The sequence below is a fragment of the Corylus avellana genome, chromosome ca4 (assembly GCF_901000735.1).
Source record: "Corylus avellana chromosome ca4, CavTom2PMs-1.0".
NCBI lineage: Eukaryota > Viridiplantae > Streptophyta > Magnoliopsida > Fagales > Betulaceae > Corylus > Corylus avellana.
In genome coordinates this window covers 28,271,541-28,286,106 of record NC_081544.1, presented here as the reverse complement: position 1 = coordinate 28,286,106, position 14,566 = coordinate 28,271,541, and the positions used below count along the sequence as shown (strand labels likewise).

The 14,566-nt window shown below is 35.0% G+C and overlaps 3 protein-coding genes across 4 annotated transcripts; all 3 read right to left on the bottom strand.

The window, feature by feature from the left end:
* Positions 1-1,958: 1,958 nt before the first annotated feature.
* On the bottom strand, positions 1,959-3,880 carry LOC132178362 (probable pectinesterase 29). The gene is made up of 5 exons (XM_059590806.1): positions 3,651-3,880; positions 3,276-3,435; positions 2,838-3,044; positions 2,216-2,463; positions 1,959-2,121 (listed from the first exon to the last, which is right to left on the bottom strand). The coding sequence occupies exons 1-5, from the start codon at positions 3,878-3,880 to the stop codon at positions 1,959-1,961; spliced, it is 1,008 nt and encodes a 335-aa protein (XP_059446789.1).
* A 2,642-nt stretch (positions 3,881-6,522) lies between these two features.
* Positions 6,523-9,146, bottom strand: LOC132179457 (large ribosomal subunit protein uL13w-like). Its single transcript, XM_059592188.1, has 4 exons — positions 8,792-9,146; positions 8,384-8,500; positions 8,183-8,270; positions 6,523-6,813 (listed from the first exon to the last, which is right to left on the bottom strand). The coding sequence occupies exons 1-4, from the start codon at positions 9,061-9,063 to the stop codon at positions 6,670-6,672; spliced, it is 621 nt and encodes a 206-aa protein (XP_059448171.1). The 5' UTR covers positions 9,064-9,146; the 3' UTR covers positions 6,523-6,669.
* Positions 9,147-12,131: 2,985 nt separating this feature from the next.
* Positions 12,132-14,431, bottom strand: LOC132179387 (transcription factor FAMA). 2 transcript variants are annotated; one of them, XM_059592110.1, is made up of 4 exons: positions 14,314-14,431; positions 13,533-14,240; positions 12,570-13,022; positions 12,132-12,422 (listed from the first exon to the last, which is right to left on the bottom strand). In XM_059592110.1, exons 1-4 carry the CDS (start codon positions 14,335-14,337, stop codon positions 12,324-12,326), a joined length of 1,284 nt encoding a protein of 427 aa, XP_059448093.1. In that variant the 5' UTR covers positions 14,338-14,431; the 3' UTR covers positions 12,132-12,323. The 2 variants fall into 2 exon arrangements, with proteins under 2 accessions (XP_059448093.1, XP_059448092.1); XM_059592109.1 differs by having other exon boundaries at positions 13,533-14,431.
* Positions 14,432-14,566: the final 135 nt, after the last annotated feature.

Genomic DNA, 14,566 nt, shown 5'->3' with positions numbered 1-14,566 from the left:
TCATTCTATCCACTATTCTTGCCCTTCTTTTCCAGACTAGCTCTCAACATTGGAAAGCTCATATAGTGCTATGATTGGCATATATTGTTTAGGAATTCTGGCCGTCATTGATGCCTAGAATACCAATCTTTCTAAACAGTGGCAACCATATCTATCTTTTTGTTTTTTTTGTTTTTGCTAAATGTATTAGGAGTTCTGTTACTGTTTGTTTTGATTGAAAATGAAATCGTGGGGAATGGAATTTCTAAGCCCTAATAGGAGAGGGTCTGTATCATGTGCAGTGTTGGGAGTGCCAATATCGATTAAAAATATGTAGCATAATATGAGATGAAAGATATGTGCACTGGCCATTATGTTTAGGGAGGCATCCAGGAAATGGGGTTACCGCTACTCGGCCAAGTGCCTAGAACAACCACTTCATTTTACTTTTCAAGTTATCCCATAATTGTTAGCAAAGATATGTTAGTCTAACAAAACTGCAGAAAGGAAACAGTTGCATTTATTGTCTGGAAATTTCCTTCTAGATCTGCCCTTATGATAAAATCAGCCTCAATGCTTATCTAGCTGACCATTATTCTGATATTTTCTATCTGCTTTTCTGTATACATAAATTATTTTTTCAATTGGTGTAGCTTGATACATCATCATTCATGGAAGAGTTCGGCGTGCCGTCAAAGACAAGAACAAAGGACGGATACAACCCACTTCTAGATGACTTTAAGAATACAAAATTTTATCTTAGCGTCCCAACACATAACACTAAATAGACGGTTGGCATCAGATCAAATTCTTGATATCTGGCACCCACACCTCTATTTCCAAGGATGCTTTCTGGTTGAGAATATCCGGGGGTGCTTAGTCTTTGAAGAGAGGGATAAAGCTTTATGAAGCAAGAGTTCTGTTGGCATCCAAGAATTGATTTGATGGAGTACTCTTTTGTTACATGTTTTAATTCAAAGGGGTGTTTATAATTGGATTGGATATGATTGCACAAATAAGGGCGCCGTGCATTCAAAATCGACACAGCCAAGCGGTGAAAGGTGCAGAGAGATGTTGCTTTCCTTGTATGAGAATGAATACCACTCAAGGGCACTTGCAATGCATGCGCAAGATGAGAAGCAAGATATGCAGAGGTGGGCTTAAGCATAAAATAGAGGGCTCTGGTGGCTAGACCCTTTCAAACTTTGCTCTCAAGGTTACCAGCATTTCAACTTTTCTTCAACCTTGTCAATTAATAATAAGCATACGTTCTTTTCTGAACAGGAGTTCCATGGCAATTTATGCAATCTATGCAATAATTATAAGTTACATGTTACAGAAATATGAGTTGAGGAGCACACATTATAGCAATTAATTCTTACTAAAAAAAACTAATAAAATTATAGTGTTATACTTCACACTCATTTATCACACTTATTTTACACCAGATTATATAACATGTTTTAGGTGCCATACACTTTTTTCTTAAGTGGTAGACATCGTAAGTTACGTAAAATACGCCATCTCAACTGATACAATTATTCATGAAGAATAACGCTATATTTCACTGGCTAATATGATATATTTTAAGTAATTTTTTATGTCAGCCACTTGAAAGTTAAAACACACTACGTCAACTGATGTGAAATGGGTGTTAAGAATAGCATAACTCATTCATAAAGCATCAAATACATATAGTATAGTTGGCAACATGTATATTTGCTAAAGTTTTTACTACAACCATTCGAAAGTGAGAAGGAAAACAAGCTTTCTAGGTAACATGGTATAACTTGAGTCACTTCCATTAATTGTAGATTATGTAGCAACAATTTATCAGCAATTTGGACCCTTTTTGACATAATTAAACGGTCTTGCTAAAAATAAGCATTCACAAATTAATAGATGGAGCCATGTAAAAGAAGAAGAAATCGTTAAAAAAAAACAAAAAAAAAGTTGGTAGAAATGTTAGCAAAATCAATTTAAAAAGGTCGATCATTAAGCCATCCTTCATTGTCAATGTAAGTAATGCTTGTAAACTGATTCAAATCAGCCTGGCTCAGCTTCTTTGACCAACCCACACGCTGGGAAGCGTTTGCCGCCCCCGATCCGAAGCAGTCGTGCTCTGCATACGTTAATTGTTGCCTGAACATTGAAGCATACAATTCAGTTTGTAAGAGATTTTTGTCCATTTAATAAAAAAATGTGTTAATTAATAGTTAGGGTTAAGAGATCTGACTCTGAGCCAATATAACTCCAGGCATCCCATCCTGTTGGGTTTACGACGTGTGAAAAATTAGAGTTGTAGAATATGACCCTGGAATAAGCTCTCCATGGCCTTCCCAAGTAGGTTGAACCAGAGCCATGCACACTGCAGCCTTTGAATACAAACCCGTTTGAATCATATGGACCGAGTCTTCCCTGTGCTGTGATGTAACCCAATAGACCTGGCTCTATAGCTTCTCCAAAATATGCTATGGAACAGTTCTGCAAATAAAAATTACTAACTATATATTATTTTTAATTGGTTACCAGATATATATATAAAACCCAAAATCCTATTTAAGTGATATTCCTTTTTTTTTTTTTTTTTTTAAGTGATTGAGATGAGAAGTCACTTAAAGAGTAATCCAACACTTCAGACCCATTTATAATATGCAACGTCAGCCGATGTGAAATAAATATGACAAATAGGTGTGAAAAGTAACATTATTATAAACATAATGCCCATTATGTGAAAAATTAATTAATTAAATAAATAAATACGGATTTTCTCTTGCCAATAAATTAATAACAAAAATTTGCATGTTAATTAAAAATTACACAAGATCAAAATATGTATATATAAAAAGAAATGAAACCTCAAACATAGACTGTCCAGCGCCGAAGATAAAATCAATAGCACCCTGCACGGTGCATTTGTTGTAGTAATGTCGGCCTTGAACATCCCACAAAGTGTCTTGCAACCCGTAAAACCCGCATCGATAGAACGCAGATTTATCACCGCTGATCATGGCCGCGGGCGCCGGCGCTCTTGGGTTTTTATTCTCGGGATTGTTGTATGTATTCTGTTTTCAAGCAATTACAACAATGTCATTTCCGTAATAACAGCAAAACTAATGACACCAATTGAAATAAAAAAAAATTATATATATATAATTTGAAAATTAATGAGTATTTTGGTCAAACTTATGGTGAAGACGTACGTACATGTTTGCATGCATGCATGCATCTCATGATCATCCCTTGTGAAAAAAAAACTTAATAATTAAGGATGAAGAAGATTAACAAATTCTTACCCTAAAGCTGATGCTTTTGGCAACGAAATTATCTGCTTGAGAGGTGAAAGTAGGGCTTTGTGCCACGTTGTCATGATCATCCCATTCAATCCAAGTCTTTCTCATTCCCTCTCCTTTTAGGATTATATATTGCTTATCATAAGGGATTATCACCTTTTCTCTACATGCACAAGCCAAAAAATTGTACAACTTACAATATTTTTGTTTACATATAAATAGATGGAAACGTTTTTAAAAAATTGCAATCTGAAAACGCTAAGTTTTCAAATCTCAAGCAATATGGTGCATTTTTAAAAATAGCACGTTTTGAAATCGCAAACTTCAAACGGAGCATCGAACATAAAGAGCAATAGAAAAGTAAAACAAAAAATATACCTATAGGTGCCGGCCTTGACCCTAATACAAATCCAATACTTGTTGTTGGAAGGAACAGCATTTACAGCCGATTGAACGGTGGAGAAGTTGGCATGACCAGACTGATCGACGGTGAATGTTTGATAAGGCAACTTCTTACTGCCGACTTGTCTATAGTATTGACCATTTGCTAGACCCAACTCAAAGCCCACCAACAGTGCACAGAAATAGTACCATCGCAGAAACGCCATTTCTTTGAGAACTGTAGAAAAAACTGTGGAGGATAAAAGATGTTTGGTGGAAAAAGAAAAGAAACCCTAAAAAGAAAAAGAAGAGAGGAGATAGGGTAACTATTATGGAAGGTTTTGAAGATCATGGCTGAATTCTCTACTTAAAGGGGAGATGGATTTTAGAGGGAAAGCAGCAAAGTCAGAGGTCTGGATATGGAATATTGTTCAATAAGAGTTAAGTAAACGATTTTTTAATATAATAGGAGAGATTTTCTTCCTTTTTCTTTTTTTTTTTTTTTTTTTTTAAAAAAAAATTTTATCTTTTTGGGTAGGTTAATTTTTTATAATTATTATTATTGTTTTCATTTTCAAGTTTCAGATTCTCTTCCTTAACTCCCTCTCTTTATAAGCCCACAAAATTCCAAAAAAAAAAAAAATTGTTTTGTTCCTTTGCTCTAAAATATTCTTTCCATCTTATGCAAATATGCTGGTGTATATTCTCCATGTGGGTGTAATAATTTTCGAGTAATGCTACACGTCACCCTATGTTTCTGTTATGTCTCTCAAAACTGATGTGGTTTTTAAAATCATCATTAGATCAAAATTCAATAGTGATCTATTATAAATTCAATGGTAATTTGAAAAGCTAGCCACTTCAATTTTGGAACGACACAAAGAGGACACGGGTCTTACATTTTGCATTACTCTATATCTGTGGTGAAATTTTTTTTGAGAAAGGTAAATATAAAAGGAACAAAAAAAAAAAAGAAAAAAAAAAAGGGAAAGATATTAATTTTCAGAAAATCCAAGAAAGCATTGAAGTGTCACAGTGATAGATTTTAGCAAGCTGTCGAAATTGATTATAGTCATGTAGATGAAATTGAAGAATTTAGAATGTTGTCAAATATGGAAGGTTGTGTGAGATTCAGCTGGGTCTTAGGTGGAATTCACGAGTAATGGTATAAGTACTCTTTCTAGAGTTTTCTTAGAGTTATTCCAAATGTGATGTGACTTTTAAAATTACCGTTGAATTTGAGATGTGGTTTATTGATTTTTGCTCTATTGGTGATTTTAAAAGCCACATCACATTTGAGATGACTCTAGAAAGACTTATAACATTACTCGGGATTCACATATATAGACTCTTCACATATATTTATGCTCTAGGAGACTAGGATTGTTGTAGGATTGTTGTAAGATACATAGTATGAATGTTTGGGTTATCTTAACCAAAATTGATTCAATCCAAATAGTAAAAATTGTAAGATACCATTTGTAAGTGATTTTGGAGTAAAAATTACAGTATTATTCCAAGCATTTTTCCTCCAAATATATGTAATGAATTTCCTTAGGCTTGACACCCTATTTGAATCTGATCACTACTCCATGTATTCTCTAGTACTTTCCATTTTAGAGTGAAGATTCTGATCGAGTACGTTGCTGTTTCAACCAACTCTTGAATCAATTTTTGTTAATAGAGTTAGTTGAAACTACCACGTCATCATTAACGTGAGATAAGTATGAGATAAACATGTAGTTTGTAATATTACTCAATATTATATTGCCGCCAAATATGTATAGTTGACTAATTTATCAGTCTCATTCGAGTTTTTATTTTTTAATTTTTAATTTCTATTATTGAATGAATATCTATATATAACGTTGCATGAAAACTGAACCTTCGAAACCATGATAAAATGGACTCCCTACTAAAATTTGACTGCCCCCCACGATCGATTACAAGTTTATTTAAACATTTTGAAACATCTCAGTTGAAGGAATGGGGGCTCTACACGATCAGAAATGCATCCATGTTTCATGGTACAAATCAAAGGCATTTGAAGGATGTTTCATGGTTCAAATTGGATTTTATTTTCCATGACCCGCAGCGAAGAATCAAAGCTAAGAGTTGACCCATGCGGATGTTCCGCGGTATAGGTGAGTTTGGTTTGTCAATCTATATTAATTACCACCCATTGAACTTCACTCTATTCACATCCATTATCATTTATCCTAAAATAATATTTAATTTGCAAAACACCACAGCTGCCTCAACTGACAAGGACTGCATTAAGGAAGGGACCCTTTAAGTATTCAGAGAATTGAGAGCAACCGAAGAGAAATAGTGGTATGAGCAAGAAACAGAGTATCAAGAAGAGGGTCTTAAGTCTTCCTTTAATCCTTTTGTATATTTGGGTTGAATTATTATATAATAATGGTTATGAATGATGCGCTGCACATAACCACCATTAAAATTAAAATTGAAAAAATCTTCAACTTTTTATATTTAATATTCACTTCCTGTACAGTAAAATAAAATTGAAGTAACAAATTTATGGTTGATTCTCAGATTTCCTTTGCTTCATCCATTTCTTCAAAATATGCATCCATCTTCAAGTTAATATGTCTTCTTTTACGTACCAATTCTAATAAGTTTGAAGAATTTTTCTCACATTATCTGGCCAAGTTAATATCCAAAAGGTGAAATATTCACTCTATTTAATAATATAATCGGCAATAAAAGGTGATAGAAAAAAACCAAAATCGTGTTACAAGCTTCAAATAAGTAGGACGCTACTTGTCCCCAAAAGGAAAAGAAATCATGGCATCCAGGAATCACTCAAAAGAAGAGAGATCGTAATTGAAAATGTATGAAGAGAAAATTGATAACACAAAAACATAGCTAATTTCGATAGCCCAATTTCCATGCCAATGTATCACATGAAATCTACTTGAACGTCTGATGAAAAAGTAATTTAAAATAAACTCGACTCTCAACTTCATTTAAAAAAAAAACTCGTCTCTAGGGATCAATATTTGATGGGCGCAATAATCTCTAGCTGTGGGCCAAGCTTCTCCTCAGCAGCCTTCTCAGCTTTCACCCTCAGTTTTGTCAATTGCTTCTTTCTCTCGTAAGCAACCTGAGCCCTCTCCTTTCTTTTCCTCTCAAGCTCCTGCACAGGTAAACAGCGTGAAAATGTTAGAAAAACATTCACAAGCAGATATAGTTGACAAAAGGAAAACAATAGCAATAATAACGAAATCATGATAGCTCAATGCCATGTTACTCAACAAAATATTCTAGAAGTGGATTTTACAAGTTTAAAGCAAATTTCTATTTGAATTTTAATCACAAAGTTTCAAGTGGAAGTGTCCTAATAATTCTTAATTAAACGAATATACAAACCACAGCAAGGTACTAAAAGCCAATTTATTTTTAGTACAAGAGTAATTACAGTAGCTTTTTAAATTTGTTGAAATTTTCGGAATTTCAGGCAACAGAGTTCCAGATAGAGTAAATTATCTTAATACTTTTATTTAATGAAATTTGAAAAAGCTACTGCAAGCCACATCAAGATGAAACAGCATATAAGACCAAGCTTCTATTTCGATACATACGATATCTGCATTCTCAAAAATTTAATATTACAACTGATGAGTACATTATCAAATATATAATTCCAGTACTTCTAGCACAATGATATAACTTGACTGAGTTATGCAGACTATAATATTTTCTATCAAACATTTATCTACATAAATCAGATTATGATACCCAAAGCAACCAGATATTATGTTATATGAAGCACAATTGTTTATATGATTGCCGCATGATAACACAAAGATTACTAATCAAAACACCTGCCATCGCAGTGCATGCTCAATAGAAGGTGACAGCAACTAGGTAACAGAAGAGAGAGCATTTCAGCAAATAACTCAGTATCAATAGCAAAACAATTCTTCCATTTTTCACCATTTAATGGTATTATGCATATCAAAAATAGCATCTTAAACTCGTAACTATCAAGGTTGAGCCGTGAGTTAAAAAACATGAGAAATTGGCTTTGACAAAAAAAGGTAAACTTATCATTTTCAAGGTGGAATCTGAGGCCTAAAGAAATTAAAAGTTGGAGTTCGGAGGCAAAAGTATTATGGTTCCAATGGAAAAAATAATTCAGACGCAGAGACTTTCCAAATAAAACTGCGTCATAAAATGCAAACCAAATAGACAAACTGCAAGGGATGTCTAAAGCATACAACACAAATAATAATATTATCATGGACTTGAAAATTATACACATTTTTTAATGAATAATTATTCTATCAAAGAAATGGACAAAGCCATTCTACACAAGAAGTATAAAACAGAGACAACAAATACCATAAAGCCGTCTACAATCTATACAATCTAAAAAATTAACAAGATCCTAAAGATTCGAAGATGAGGAGCATAAACTACAGCCCAATCCAAGAGCTTAAACATTACACACATTCCCCTAGCATCTAGAGAAAACCAATAAAAATTAGCTCGCGAATTGTCACCTTGATAGTTTCATAGTGGTTCCACCCGACCTCTGATGAAAGCTTGCCCAACAAGCAGTACTTGTGTCCAGCTTGAAGCCTCAAAACCCTGAATTTTCCAAAACCCAGAAGCAACAATCATATATAAATCTGAAAACAACTAACTACCTAATGAAGTTTAAAACAAAACTCAAAACCTCCAGTGGGAAAAAAAAAACTCACTTGAGAGCATCAGGAATGACCATGCGCTTAATCTTATCGTAGGGAGGTGGAACCCCCTCATAAGCCTTCAATCGTGCAAGTGCTGCAGCTCCACGCTTGGTCTTGTGCGGAATCATTCTACAAACATCAAACAAAGTTTGCATTTACCACACGTACACCCTTATTAGTGTAAAAGACCCAGTTTTCGTAAACCACAAATCTCTAACAAAAGCACAAAATGGGGTTCAGAGTTTAGTTACGTATAATAAATGAAACAATTAACCAAAACGCTGATAAAAAATCTCTTCCAAAAGTAACCAATGCGTTTCAGAACTTCGTTACAAACGAAACAACTAACCAAACCCTAGATCAAAACTTTCAACAAAACACAAGCACAAAAATAAACCCAATAGACATAGAGCTACTCACCCACGAATGGTGCGCCAGAGGATCTTCGAAGGGGCGCGGAAGTGGATGGGGCCATGGGAGGGCTTGGTGTTCATGCGCTTGCGGAGGAACCTCATGTACTTCATCTTCTGGCGGACCAACCCGCCGGAGATGGCGATCTCCTCGCACCGCACCACTACCACCTTCTGCCCGTTCAGCAGCTCCTTCGCAATGATCGACGACAAGCGACCCAGCATGTGGTGACGCGCATCCACAACCACGCGCTTCGCGCAGATCCCTGATCCCGACACCATCTCTGTCTTTCTCTCTTCTCTGTGAAGCGGCTGAAGAAATAGGGTAGGGGAAATGCGAGTGTGAGAGAGAGGCGCTAGGGTTTTGGGTGGGTTATATATGTGGGCTGAGGTATGATTGGCTGATGTTGGGTATATCATATATGTATTTGTGTGGTGGAGATGAGCTTGGGGAGAATCCGACGGCTGGAATGGTAGGATAGTGTGGACCATATATAAAGAGGGGGTTTGAGTATTGGGCCAATATTTAGGTCACGGCCCAATATACCTTCCTTTTCTTTCTTTTCTGCGTGATAATATGGCCCAATATCCAAGGTCTAAGCCTAATTTAGATATCATTTTTGTTATGGGGATCAAACTAGGGCCTCCTAAACGAAAGATATTACCCTTCACCAACTAGTTTTATTATAGTCCCATTTCTTTAATTACGAACAAATTAAGATAAAATTTTGAGTTACATTTGTATTTGGATGTGGAGAAAATAAATTTCAATTGGAGTAAACTAATTCAACAAATAAAGTTTCTTATCATAGTACAAAAGATTTAAGATTTGATTATTTCTGTGAAATAAATATTCTTTTGTTTAGTTGCACATTATTCATAGGACTATTCCATGCAAAGAGGAATATTTATTACTCTTAAAAAAAAAAAAAAAAAAGATAAATAACTATTATTTAAGGAATGAAATGAGTTTTCTAAAAAACCTCATTATTATTATTTATTTGTGTTTCTACAAACTTAAATAAAAAATAAAAATAAAAATAAAAATCTATGGGTGGTTGACCACCCCAAGGAGTAGCCAAAAATTTGTTCAAGTTTTTTTTTAATTTTTTTTTATTTGGTATTTTAATAATTTTTGTACAATTTTAATTAAAATGTTGTCATTAATTTAAGAAATATTCATTTGTTTATCAATATTCCTTTCATTCACCGTAGTCGCTATTCATTTTTCTAATAAAATAGCTATTATGTTTATCAAACGTGTTAATTACATTTTCCCTATGAATTACCACTTACTTACAAGTTGCTCCATGAATTAATACATGTCACACTGAGTCGCATTGAACTACTTTTAATAAAAACTCTATTAGTCAATTTTTTTTTTTTAAAAAAAAAACATAAAATAACTAAAATACCATAAGTTTATAAACTAAATTTACATAAATACCCTTTAAATTGAAAAAAAAGAAGAAGATATATATATAGTATGGGGGGTGGCGATTGCAGCACTAGGTGGTTCAGGTTGGCCACCCCCAAAACACTTTTTTAGGATGACTCAGTCACTCCCTGTGTGTTTTGGTTTTCTATATTGATCTCTCTAAACGATTGCTAACCATAGGTTGTAGACTCGATCTTACACTAAAACCTACTAACTTAGCGCTAACACCTTATAACTTTGTTCCTATGCTTTGGTAATTACTGTCCATGTCTATTCAAATCACATCTTATGCTGAAATCAATACTCACAGTCTCCAAAGTTGATTGCTCTGATATCAAGTGTGACACTTCTGAAATTAATTAACATGGGTATTATTCGAAGTGCTAGTAGTAGCATCCCCACATCAATCAACTAGAAATTGACTTGAAGTGCCGAGTACATTAACAATTATCATAATAAAGCAACAGAAATGTAACACTGGCCTTAATTAAAAGACTAAATATCTTAGTATATTTTTATATCGTTAATACAAACTAAATCCTCCAAAAACAACAAGATCTAGTTAAAATACACTATTCTCTCCTAGAAGTACAACATTACATAAACAATACATATAAATCAGCCTCTATAAGCCTTCACTCAGCAACTCCAATTCTTGTGGACTACTCTAGCTTGCACTCTTGGAGTTACCATGCTAAGCTGTAAAACAAAGATGTTTTACAAGTGAAAATAAAACACGTAAGAGCATCCCTAGCAGCATCATGTAAAATACCTAATAAAAAAGTGCAATAATTCTTTACTTTAGTTACTATTTTTTTATATATACACTCCAACATATATTTGTATTCTCTTTTTTACTTCTAAATATCATTTTTCTCACCAACACTCATATTTTCAAACATTCATATTCATATAAGTTTCATCGAACAAGAACACAATAATCTACCATTCCGGTCCTTGACCCCGAGAGGTTCCACAAACCGCCAAGGTGTTTGAAAATGACCAAAATTACAAGTCACACGTGGACAAAAGCTTTCAAAAACACTTTCATCCTATATATTGTCACATCCCCTTTTTAGAATTACGGTGTAAGTTTATAATGCCCCCTTTTGAAACAAATTTACTATTTGAAAAGCACTTGATGTGGACTGTTCATGCAAATGCAAGCCATTTGACAGTTGGTAATTAGACCATTTTTCTTTGATGAGCTGATATGCTGAAAGAGCAAGGAATTAATTTCTGGCTGGCTCTGAGCTAGAAACCCAAATCGATCTTCCCATGCACATGGGTCAGCCTCCGACACATGAACTAAGTCAACAAGCATGATTGAACCTTCTCGAATCCAAATGAGTCTAGGGGACCCTCGAAGCATGGCATCATCTGATTGCAGCCTAATACTACCAAATTTGTCATTTCTGACAAGTCAACGACCCACGGCAACAAGGTACACGGCCACGTTGACCTTCCACATATACCTTCAACTCATTTAATTCACACAAACACCATGCCAGAAATTGTCTCCACAACTCCTTAATTTTTTTACAACCCTTCCCCACAAATATCATTTCACACACAAACACACACACACACAACAGAGATGATGCATGCATGTGGAGTCATCAGAAAACACCATTAATTAATTCCTTAATTTACCCATAATTTACACAATATACAGGAGTATTATATTTCTGCCTCTTTTAAGTCCCCTTGATCAAGGAGAAGAGAGAAAGTGACACTAGATTGAGCAGAATAGAAGAAAGAAACGACAATCCATAAAAGAACACACTACGTAGAGATATACCCTTGAGTTTACCTTAATTATCATGATCACTTTATGTACAGCATGCGTGAAAACAATTAATTAAGATTACAAAACTCACTATCATTAATCATTTACCGAAATATTTGATATTCCAATGAAAATGATTTAACTCAAAACAAAAACAATACATAGAGAGAGAGAGAGAAAGAGAGAGAGAGTAATTAAGGTTCACTAAGACTAATTAGGAGTACAATTTTGTTTTGAGAGTAAAAATAGATCGAGAATCCAAAAGAAAAAGGGCAGTGATCAAATCAATCCATATATGCATTCATCTTTCTTTAACTAGATTACGTCACATGCCGCTGTTTGATGAATAAAACTGAATATCTGTTGAACCGAGCTCGCGATATCTTCTGCTGTGAACCTCGATTCACTACCAACCTGCACGTACAAAGTTTAACCAAGATATATATCGTATATATAGTTTTTTTTTTTTGAAGATAAAATTAAGTCATTTTGTGTTATATATATAAGTTGATAGGAAAGAGGTAAATTTAATCAGTTAATCATTGCTTGAATAATAAATACCTTGACGTTAAAGGAATAGAGAACAGTTTGTTCGATGGTGGTGATGTTGGTGTGAAGGATATTAAGCTGCAAATCTTCAAGCGCTGCGATGGCTTTGATGAGCTGGCCTGGTCTTCTCCTAGAGAGAATTTTGATAATGGCATCAAACCCTAAAAGCTTCACCTCCACGTCAGCCAAGCAGGACTTGTTCTCAGCTGTCTCCTCTCGGAGTCCGATCTCAAAGTCCACAAGCTTGAACTGATCATTTGGAAGAGCAGGTATTGGAGGAAAGCATGCTGGCTCATGAGGCTGAGGCTGAGGCTGTTGGATTGCAAGAGAGGAATCACCTCCTCCCACCTGTCTTGGACCTTCTCCAAAGATTCTCCTCCGCTTCTGTGATTCTAAGCATTGCAGAAGTTGCTCCAATTCCCTCACAAACTCAATGGCTCCCCCAATAATCGAGGCTTGATCCCCCTGCAAGTTAATTCAAGAATATTACATATATAATAAACAAAGAAAAATAGTCTTAATTCTTTGATAGATAATCTTTTACGAACAAAAATTTCCATCAAACTGGCAGTTTGAAATAAATTTTATTCAACCTAGTATAATTGTCATTTCTTACATTTTTTTAATAAAATATTTTAATTTAAAAGTAATTTAATTATTATTATTCCACCAATTTAGGAATCCAAACATTAAATTTTTTAGAAATCCAAAAATGTTGAACAATACTTTTAGTAGAATAGGTTGAAATTTTTTTTTTCCAAACCAATTTGGAGAAAATTTGTGTCCGCCTTTTACTCGGATGTTTGCTATAACCCTAGTAGTAAGTCGATCATTTGATACTGGTATTTCATGAAGTATCAAGTTTAAGATTAGATTCACTTAGTGCAAAATTTGAGCTTTACCCAACTCGTTTGAAGGGTGTTATATATGTTTTGTACTAAAAAAAAAGGAAAAGAAAAATCTAGAATTAGATACCCTTTGAACGTATGAACCAGGCATGAGGGACCTCAAGACGCGAAGATGTTCATTCATTTGCTTCCTTCTGTTCCTTTCAACAGCGATGTGAGTCATCCGCTGGCTCTCAACTTCCTCAGTCGTCTTGATGCTTCTCGGTCTTTTTCTCTTGTTTTTGGCGTCGGGTGCGGCTGTAGGGTTCTTCTTGTGGAGATCTTCACCCAGAAACCTGAGTTGCACCGACGTATTATCAGAAACCCGGGCTTCCGGATCCTCATCATCGTCTCTCATGAACCCGCCTTCTTCCCCTACCACCACTGCTCTTGCTTCATCTTGATCATTATCCGCAACCATCAGAGACGTCTGATCCTCCAGCTTGTCATTCAACACCGGGAACTTAAGAAAGTAAACCGGGTCGATCCCAGATTCTTCTTCCGACATCTTGGATTGGTTTAGCGCCAATTTGGGTCCGAAGTCGGCAAACTGCATGACATCAGCAAAGCTCAGTTTATCGAAAGAACTCGACCCGCAAAACCCGGATCCTATTTGCTGTTGTTGTTGATGTTGATGTTGATGATGATGAGGAGGATTACTCAGCAAGTAATCGACCATATTCCCATTGTTGTTATGATGATCATCTCCCGAAGTTTCACCAATCCGTGGCTTCATGAATTGTTGATGATGATCAGGCGGGTAATCCAGGCCGGAAAAACTCGGCGGTAAAGGCGCCTGCAAGAATTCGGTCTCAGAGAAAAACAACATGGTGATGATTTATCAACAAAGACAAGCAAGTAAGCAGTACCGAGTAGTTATCTTCTTTCTCCATTGTTATCTGTGTGTGTTTATATATATATATATATAAGGACAAAACCTGCAACAGTGAAAGATATATATATATATAATTAAGTTGATGAATTTACAGGCGGTAATTTCATTACTATAACAGGAAATATAGTTTTGAAAACAAAAGGATGGCAACTCTAACAACTAGGGAGCAGAAATTGCACCAGCAATATATAACACAAAAACGGTGAAAATGAAAATGGAAGAGATAA